The sequence below is a fragment of the Micrasema longulum genome, unplaced genomic scaffold, assembly GCF_059751315.1.
Source record: "Micrasema longulum isolate JH-2025_06_02 unplaced genomic scaffold, ASM5975131v1 h1tg001144l, whole genome shotgun sequence".
In the NCBI taxonomy this organism is placed as follows: domain Eukaryota; kingdom Metazoa; phylum Arthropoda; class Insecta; order Trichoptera; family Brachycentridae; genus Micrasema; species Micrasema longulum.
Window position 1 is genome coordinate 18,440 of NW_028278332.1, and position 9,753 is coordinate 28,192.

General features: G+C 33.1%; 2 protein-coding genes across 2 annotated transcripts; one reads left to right on the forward strand and one right to left on the reverse strand.

The window, feature by feature from the left end:
- Positions 1-1,148: 1,148 nt before the first annotated feature.
- Positions 1,149-4,517, forward strand: LOC148276796 (nucleolar protein 11). The gene is made up of 4 exons (XM_088233732.1): positions 1,149-1,378; positions 1,488-1,652; positions 2,110-2,485; positions 3,408-4,517. The coding sequence occupies exons 1-4, from the start codon at positions 1,247-1,249 to the stop codon at positions 4,493-4,495; spliced, it is 1,761 nt and encodes a 586-aa protein (XP_088089858.1). The 5' UTR covers positions 1,149-1,246; the 3' UTR covers positions 4,496-4,517.
- Positions 4,518-6,807: 2,290 nt separating this feature from the next.
- Positions 6,808-8,276, reverse strand: LOC148276797 (RNA-binding region-containing protein 3-like). Its single transcript, XM_088233734.1, has one exon. It carries the CDS (start codon positions 8,186-8,188, stop codon positions 6,848-6,850), a length of 1,341 nt encoding a protein of 446 aa, XP_088089860.1. The 5' UTR covers positions 8,189-8,276; the 3' UTR covers positions 6,808-6,847.
- Between the last annotated feature and the right edge of the window lie 1,477 nt (positions 8,277-9,753).

Here is a 9,753-nt window from a genome sequence, read left to right on the forward strand (position 1 = left end):
TATTTCATCTAATTGACATGAGCGTGGTCAATGCTTGGCTGTTGTACAAACGACATTCATGTCAATTAGGTAAGAAATCCAAGGTCTTGATAGAATTTCGTGCGGAAATTGCTAAAGCGCTTATGTCTATACGAGATGAAACTCAAAAACGAGGTCGGCCTTTTTGTTTTGCGGATGAAGCAGGACCCATTACCAAACAACACCGTACTCTGCCTGCCATGCGTCCTATAGCCGATATCAGATATGATGGTTAAAGGCATGGGCCTACCTTGATTGACAAACAGCAGAAGTGTAAGCTGTACATCACAGGTCACTGATTTAATGCTAGAAGTGTGGTGTGGCTCTTGTTCTTTTAAAAATAGAAATTGTTTTGTAAAATTCCTTAATAATTTTTTTTTTTGAACTTTTATTTGTTATTTTTTTTTTAAATTTTGTATTGTCAATGTAACATAAGAACTTATTTTGTAGGCATTTTTTAGTTTTCTTTCTATATAAAATATGAAATAATGATTATGTTAGGCTGAGACAAGCATTATCGACAAAATCAAGAAAAGAACTCTGCGCTGGTTTGGACATGTAGAACGAATTGACAGTGAAAGAACGGCTAAGAATATTTACAATGCGAATGTTGATGGAAGCAGAAATAGAGGAAGACCGAGAAAGACATGGCATGACCAAATCCAACAAATACTTGAAGATGGACATGTCAAAAGTCGGAATAATCGGCGCGCTCGCATGAGAAGATGTATGAATGTAGAGGAAGCGAGATCTGTAAAAAAGGTAGTGTTGTGGCGTTCTATTCTCTCTGCCTACCCTTACGGGGAAACGGTGTGATGGTTTGTTTGTTTGTTAAAATATGAAATAATGATATATGCCTTTGGTACTGTGTTCCTTTATTTTACACCCTCTAAGCCCCAATGTCATTCCTCAAGTATATGATTTTTTTGTTAACTGCATAACTTTTCTTGTTTTTTGTTTTAGTAAAAATATGATAAAAAATCATAGAATCCATAATGCAAAAAAAAATACTGGCTAGTATCACTCTGGTCTGAAAGGGTTAAAAAATATTTTTAGTCTATGTTTACGTAGAATAATCAGTGTTTATTGTTTACGTCGTTTATGAGTGTCTATGGTTGGTTATGGCGCACGTGTTTGTGAGACCAGTGTGAGACTGTCAACGATGTCAATTAAGCTGTGATGTCAATTTGCAATTAAAAGTTAAAACAAAACTTAAATTTCACCTACCATGGTTCAACTGAGATCCTATTATAGTTTGTGCCCACTTATCGACAGGAAATCATTTCTCGGTGTGTCTGAAGATAGTGAACCAGGCTGCGGTATTATAACTTTGGGTAGAAATGTCGTCACCAGATACAAAGTACGTTACTCCAAATAATTCATAAGTCGCACGACTCCATCAAATTACATTTTAAATTATTTAATAAAATTTATTGTTAAAAGCGGAAAATAATATTTCGTTTTTGAAGTTCTCAGATCAGAAGCAGATTGGAGGTTGGACATCAAAAGATCACATTTCAGCTCCAGTTATATATGACACAGATAAAAATCAGTATGTTGGCGTCTTCAATGAAAATGTTATAAAAGTGTGGAATAACGATGTGAATACTTTAGACAAACTGAAGAAAAATAAGGTAACTGCAAAAAAATTTGCAGAAACATGTTGTTTGTACGCTTCTTTTAGTAACACAATATTATTATACTATATAACAGCATTGCTAAGCTATGTTAAAAAACAATGAGTAACGAAGTGATTATTAGTTTTATAATGTTACTTCAATTGTAATAGTGAGAATGAATAATGACTGCTAAGTTTTCTTTTCTATTTAAGTTTTGTGATTTTAAAAGCACCAAAAAGTTGGTAGAAAATTTGCTTTAACATTTTCACCTGTTACAAAATTTTTGAATTGTCTACTTGGGTTATGAAAAATTACAACTTGGGCAGATATAATACATAAAAAAAACTAACTATTATTTTTGCAGCCATTCATGTGTCAAAGATCTGTACTGACTAATGATTATTTTGTGCTTTATACAAGCAAAATTAATAAACATGAAGTTTAATACTTAATACACATAATTTTATTTCAGTTTTCAAAACCAATTTTTAAACTGATAAGAGACCACGAAGGAAAAGGAAACATTGTATTTAAAGATGGGGATTGTGCCGCTCTACCCTATGCTCTATGTGCAAGAAAGAATATGGAAACATCCAATGTTGTTGAACTTGGTCAGAATATTATGCATGTATCAATGTTTATTCTGGAGGAAATAAATTACATTTGTTACGTATGCAAACAAAATGAAGAATACAGAATATTGACTTGTGAATTGAATACTGATATCAATTCTCCTATTGTGGAAACGCTGCGCAAAGTAGAAGTAAGGAGAGAGGAACTAGTCGGTGGGAGGGTAGTCGGTGTTACGATATCCGCTCGCGCTCATCCTCCACAAGTTCACGTATTGTGTAAGTTATAAGTCTGATCGTTCTTATTTTATATTATCTCAACTGTGACGAGAAACTTTGTCAGCCAGTAATAAAAAAATCTTGTTCAAGAAGAAAACAGCCTTTACCTCGATTATTTCATTGTTACCAAATATAAGTGTAAAAGTACAGATAGACGTGCCACAATGTAGCACATAGTATTATTGAGCAATTGATACCTTGTGACATGTGTCGAAAACATTGCTAGTATTGAGCATGCTAACAAATCAACCAAAAGTTGATTTTTTAGCGCGCAACCTCGTGGTCAGCGTGTTTGCTTACCACACAAGAGGTTTCAGGTTCAATTCCTGACATGGTCGACATGAAATATTTGTTTGAAAATGTGTTTTTACACTAAAATATTTCATAGTTCTTGGACTGGCACCTGAAGCGCAAGACTGATCATCTTACCTTCATGTAACAAAAATGATCAAGATATGCTGCGGTTGGTGTACCAATGCAGTGTCCTATGCACCATCAGGTGTGGAAAGGGGAACGATGGTGACGACCTTAGGCGCTGGTGGAAGGGGGAATGCTCATAAGGAAGTTAGAAAGCGTTTGCTAATTAGTATGCTAGTATCAATCGGACCCAAATCGTCCTATTCCTTCTTTTTTCTTTCATATTATCAGAAGTTTTAGGATGCATTGCAAGGAAAAGGATGACTGTGTTCAGTTCGCTGCGGATAGCAAATTGGTTTTTCATATTTTTCACTACACTGGCTGAGAGTCTGTTAGTAAATGACGTGTGTGTCAGAGTGTTTGATTTGAGCATGCATATTCAAGAGCATGCTTAAAGCGAGTATGCTTATCTTATGCAAATGTATAGTTAAAAAGCATGCTCATAGACATGCTTTCTTAGTAGCATGTCTTTCTGTGCCTTAATATTTCTCAACTTCAATTTTAGGGTCTGATGGAAGACTGTTTTCAAACGAATTAACCAAGGACACGTTTACACTGGTGGGTCACGTTCCTCGGGTGTGTGCTGATGTAGAAGTAAGCCTTGCGTGGATGGGAGGGAAGCACATTGCTATATACGGCGCAGATTCCGCTCAAGAAGGGGCTGTACTTGCCGTGTTTAATGTTTTATTTGGTGTAGGAACGTGTAGTCATCCCCTCAAATTATTCTGCAAAGGGGCCCGATTATGGTGTCTTCCGGAATATATATTATTAGAAGCCACTCAGAATATAGCTGTTGTGCCTTTCATTCTTTCTTCACATCGCAATACACTGTCCTTGATTGGATCTTACAAGAATGACAAAGAATGTGATGATGTACTAGCAGCAGATTGGGGTCAAGGCAAACCTCAGTGGAAATGCAAAGCAACTTGGAATGAATTAGCAACTAAAGGAATGTCAGAGAGAGAAATATCTCTGGAGTATTTTCCCCAGTTACTGGAAGATAATAATGTACAGTTGATTAAAAAATCACTAACGGATTTCAAAGATATTCCTGAAAATATAATCGTTAGTTTATTATCTTTTGTGGTAAAACGACTTGATGGAAGGAATTCTTTAGTAAATCCTGACATAGAATTCACAAATGAATTATCCATTAAAAAAATTGAATTGCACAGCTTATTAAATTTGACATTGGGACTACCATACGTTAAAGAGAATATTATATCATATTTAAGGAAAAATCTGGTATTTGAAGATATGCTGTTTTTACTTAGATATATCAAATACTTACTTTTAGATACTTCAGATGAGACAAACTTTGATTTGGATTATGAACAAAAAATTATTGCATGGAGCTCTGTTTTAATAGATTCACATTATCAACAATTAGTTCTTTCAAATGAAAAAGAAACTGTGAAAATTCTGGGTGAATTGGTAGCAACAATTGATGATCTAATTGGTCAGGTAGAATGCACTGAAAGTGTTATTCCAATGTTCAATTATTTAGCGGCTGGAAAGGATATTAATCAAAACACGTGCATTGATGAAACTTCTACATATTACATTGAAGAAATACAGATTAATGGTTTTTAATAAATTAAATACATTTACCAAATTGACTTTCATTTATCAACATGTACATATTATTCATAACAATGCTGTTCTGTCGAAATGAAAGGAAATATAATTGGTTTAGTAAATATTACAGTTATATATCTGTGCTGACACGGAAAAGGGGTATATGGGGCGTGTGGTGTAATTTTACAATGTGGCAGTTTTACTTTTTGACAACTAGGGCCTCGGTGGTTTTTTTTATTAATTACAAAAGATGTAACTTGAAGATATTTAAATAGAGTATTTCCTACAAAATGTCTTTTTTTAATCGCGTATTTATATTTATTTATGACTTGTGCCCTTTTTCCCAGTAATTTTTTTCTCCATACTACAATCGATTTAGCACTAAGTGCACTTAGGCCTAAATTCATAGATACATTTTAGCTTTGCTATTACTCAAATTAGTTTTATTTCCACTAAACACTAATTTTTCTACTTATCTTTTCTTTCTCAAGCTCACCTTCAACTATGTGGGAGGCTCAAAGGATATTGGTACTTTCTCCTGAGGGTTCTACCCTTTGCTGTCTTACTAATATTACTATTTCTACTACTGCCATTTTCCATAGGGGTAGGCAGAGAGAATGGACTGCCATACACGCCCTTCAATTCTGCCTACTTTTGACATGACCAGACATAAGATTTTGGTTTTATCTAATCATGCCACTTCTATCTTGGTCATCTTCTTTCCATGTTTCCTTTCATTCTCGCCATATATACCTGTTTCACCATTCATACCATCCAAGAGATCGCATTTTGACCGCGTTCACTCGGCTTTCATCCTTTCCTTCTCTTACTGATATACTTAAAGATATGTATCATTACTTAATCTCACCAAGCATTTACATTTTTTTCTCTACGTTACATTATTAGGCGATATTTTTTTTGGCTCTAGACATCATCGACATGTCGTTATCTTGGATTTTTTCTTCTTGTAACAGGAAATATGCAGCAACTATCACACTTTGCAGGCGGACAATTCAGGTTTGACGCTGACTTTTGATATTGGAAGGACGCCGATCAGCTGCAATCGACCAAAGATAAAATAAGTGTCTTTTTACAGTATCATAGATTAATACTCTTGCTTTGTTGACTTGTGCCCGTATTCCATGTTACAATTTACAAATATAGACTTTAGGCCCATATGTAAAACCGCTTTATTATCAATATGATGAGGATTTTTTTAACATTTCTTTATTTTACTTTTGTGTCTGTAAATGAACTATCAAATTATATTAATAACTCAATTTGGCAAAAAACCAGACTTGTGCCCTTTTTCCATGTCAGCACAGATATTACACCTGTTAAAACTCTAGTAATATTTTACCATGTGAAACTAGGAAAGATTTAGTGGGATTTGGTCATAATTTTAGATAAGAATAAATAATGACAAAAAAAGACCAACATGCTTGTCCTTAATTAGTTGAAAATATGATTAATTGAAAAACTATTAAGTGAAAGAATCACATGAGCTTATGATAAATTGGTCGGCCCCAGATCAAAATCTGTTTTCAAAATTTTTCAGAAAGCAGTAAGGGATTTCTCTAATTACAAATTTTTCGATGGTACAACATCATTCCTTTTCCATGCCTAATGGTGCATAGGGCACTGCATTGGTACACCAATCGCAGCGTATCTTGATTGTTTTTGTTACATGAAGGTAAGTTGATTTTCCTTTTAAATAAATATTTCATACCAACCATGTCGGGAATCGAATCAGAGACCTCTTGCATGGTAGGCAAACGCGCTGACCATTAAACCACGAGGCCGACAATGTTACACATTAGTAATGTTACAGCGAAATGGTACACCAGTAATGTTGTACCATTTCGCATATATTAAATGAAGGCCGGGCAGCTGTCAGCTGACATGCACCTACCTTATCTCTCTGGTATTCTTACTTTACTTCCTACAATATTTCCTATTTCTGGTAATCTCTGGTGCCGGGACCATTTCTTGAGGCAGACTATTTCCACGCATCCACAGATCTACTATTGATGAAATATTTTATCGGATTGAGGCTGAACTTGGCTTTTCTTATTTCATCATAAATTTATATAACATTCCTAAGGAGGTTTTGGCAAAAAAGTCATTTAAAAACAGGCATATTATAACATTTTTTGAATACATATTTACACTTTTACTATTATTATTAACACTTTTGTACAAAAAACGGAATGAAAATGTACATAATAATTTTAAAACGGAGAACTGTTTTGAATTCACAGGTAAAAAATATTTTAAAATCAGCGGATATTATTTACTTATTATAATAAAATTATCAAAACATCACACATTTTCAGATTAATTTATTTTGAATTGTATTTTGTGTATTTATTTAGCAGTTCTGGCAAATTGCACAACCATTGGTTTATTTTTCAATATGAATCCGTTGGTTTCACTAACAGCTTTTTGAGATAACTCCACTGAAGGTAAAGAGACAAAAGCTTGGCCTTTCATTCTACCTTCCTGCATAACCCGTATACTGAACATGTCCTTTTCACTAACATTACAGTCAACAACATATCGCTTGTAAATTCTTTCCAGATCTAGTATGTCGACGTCTTTACTCAAATTTTTTATGTATAATCTCATAGAAGGAGTACCTGGGTGATAATTTTTAAATATCGAAAGAGACTTCATATCTTTGAGAGATATTTTATTATCTAAAAGTTCTTTAGAAGAGACAATTCCGGATTCTCGAGGTTTGTCCATTTTGAGAGTTTTGCTTTGATTTCCATCTTCTTGGAGTACAGATGAGGGGGTTGGATAAATTTTACCTATTGTACCAATAATTTCAGTATTGTCTCTTACATGATTCGTATTAAGTATTTGGGATTGGTTGACTTTTACTTCTATTTTCTTGATTTCTTGCAATGGAATCTCTTCAAACACCTCTTTTTTGTTAAGGATGGTCTTTTTTCTTTCAGTGTTGGGAATGTGTAGTGATTGGTTGAGTAACCTTGGTTTTTTATTGATTTGTTTGGAATTTGACAACTTTGGTCTCTTCTTCGGTATCTGATAATCATCGAACGATGGTATGTCTTCGCTACTTGAAATTTCAGATTCCTCAGATGATAAAGAATTGTTCTCTTTACAGTTGATTTTAGTTGGTGGATGAGGTTCCTGCGTTCTTAGATTAATTCCAATATCACATAAAGATTCTTCAATATAAGATTTTATATTTTCCCGTAGACCTTCGAAAGGCGGGTCCAATCCCATTTTATTCATTAAATGAAGTGTTTGTATATAAAAGCTCTTGTTCGTTTGAAGTGTGTACATAATATTAAGCAATATTTGAGGCGATGCAGAGGGATAATTATATTTCAAACACGGTGGAGGCGGTTGTGATAATCCAACTGATGGATTCCAACTGTTTAAAGAGTTAATGAATTGTTTTACTTGTTTCAAGTCTTTTTGTGCTTTATCTCGGTACTGATTACCGTTTGTTTCATTCGAATATTCCACAATTAATCGTTTCCCCAGTATTTCTAGTTGATGAAGACGTATCAAAGCTGATTCAGCATCTGTTTTGGATTGGAATGATGCAAATGCAGTGTGACTATTAGGATTTATAAACCAAACTTTTTGCGCACCAAAGTGCTTTAAAAAATCTTCTCTTTCTAATGTACTAAGTTCACCACACAAATGCCTTATTAAAAGAGTATTAGACATTTTAAAGTATTATTGCCAAAAACACGGTCAATTCGTGTAAAATTCAAACTGAAAAACAAAGCACGACAGTAATTTATAACCACAGAAATCATAGAGAAAAAATTTAGATGATATTATATAAGTTACTATAAGTTGATAAGCCGTTCATAGAGTGTTTGTTGACCCATAATGTTACTATATTGAGATTTTCTACTGACATTTCTTGGTGGAACTGCATTTTAATTATAATAATAAAAATACGTATTTACTTTTATTCCACTTTTATTTATAAATTTTCATCAGTGACCGGGTTTTGTCGTGACTGACATTGTCAGACTGGTGGGAGACTAAACAAATTTCTACGTTATATACAAGTGTAAGCAGGGGTAATAAATCATGAGTGTATTTAATTATGGAAATAAAAGAATTTAAATTAAAATCGTTTAAGTATAAGGTAAAAACAATTATATGAATATAAGTTTTGTTTAAATATATATAATAAAATCTGGTGTAAATTATATAATTTTATGAAGTTTTATAATGAAAATATATTTGAATTATATATATTTAAATTTAAATAAAACTATAAAAGGGGCCGCTGGTTGGCAGTTTATTCCCCATTGTTGTATCCATTAAAATACAAATAATGAAACTAATCGATAAGAATTAACTGGTCACTGGCAAAAAATTATAAATAAAAGTGGAATAAAAGTATATACGTATTTTTATGATTTTAACATAATGTTACTGATGGAAAATTATTTTTAGATTCGTTTTCGAAAATAACATTGAAGTAAATTGATAAAAATACAAGGTTTAAAGTCACATGAAACGTTGCGTTTGCGGATTTAGAAGTTATAAAATGTTCGAATTATATTTTCTTCAACATTATTTTTTTATAAATAAAAAGAAAAAATCTAAATAAAAATGAATAAAAAGGTTATTTGGCGTAGTTTGTTTGAGATGGCGGCGAGATTGAGAAAAAAAATATAAGATGAGATTAGATTATCTCGGAGGCTGTAAAATCGAGTTCCGCGTTCGCGCGTTTAAAAAGACGGAAGCTGTCCGCTTCTCCGCTAATTGAGAGGAAGAGGGAACATCAGCCGATTGGAAATTTGGGATTAAATGGGAGATCGCATCTTTCTGGTGCCATATCGGATATGTGGAATAAAAATTTAATTCGCCATGTATTTTGTCTACTTTAATTTCCCGTCATGATTGTGTAATTCTAATTAAAACTAAATTAATTTCATTTGTAAATAATCTAAGCAAAGTAGTAAACAGTCTCCAGTACTTTTGACCCCAATAATAAATTTGAATAACCTATAATTTGTTAAATTTAAAGTAAATCAGTCCCCTAAATTATTTTTCTTTTTATCGAGTTGGTCCCGAATAGTTTTGTGGACTATGAGGTTTGAACTCCAGTCGTCTACAATATTAATCCTATTTTATGCAAAATATTATTTGTTGCAGTTTAATTTTTAGATGAACGCTTTCGGTCGTAGGTAGATACTAAAAGTTTTATTTTTTCTTCTTGATTCGGATTTTGACAGTTGTTTTTTTTTTCATTTTATCTTGCACTGAAT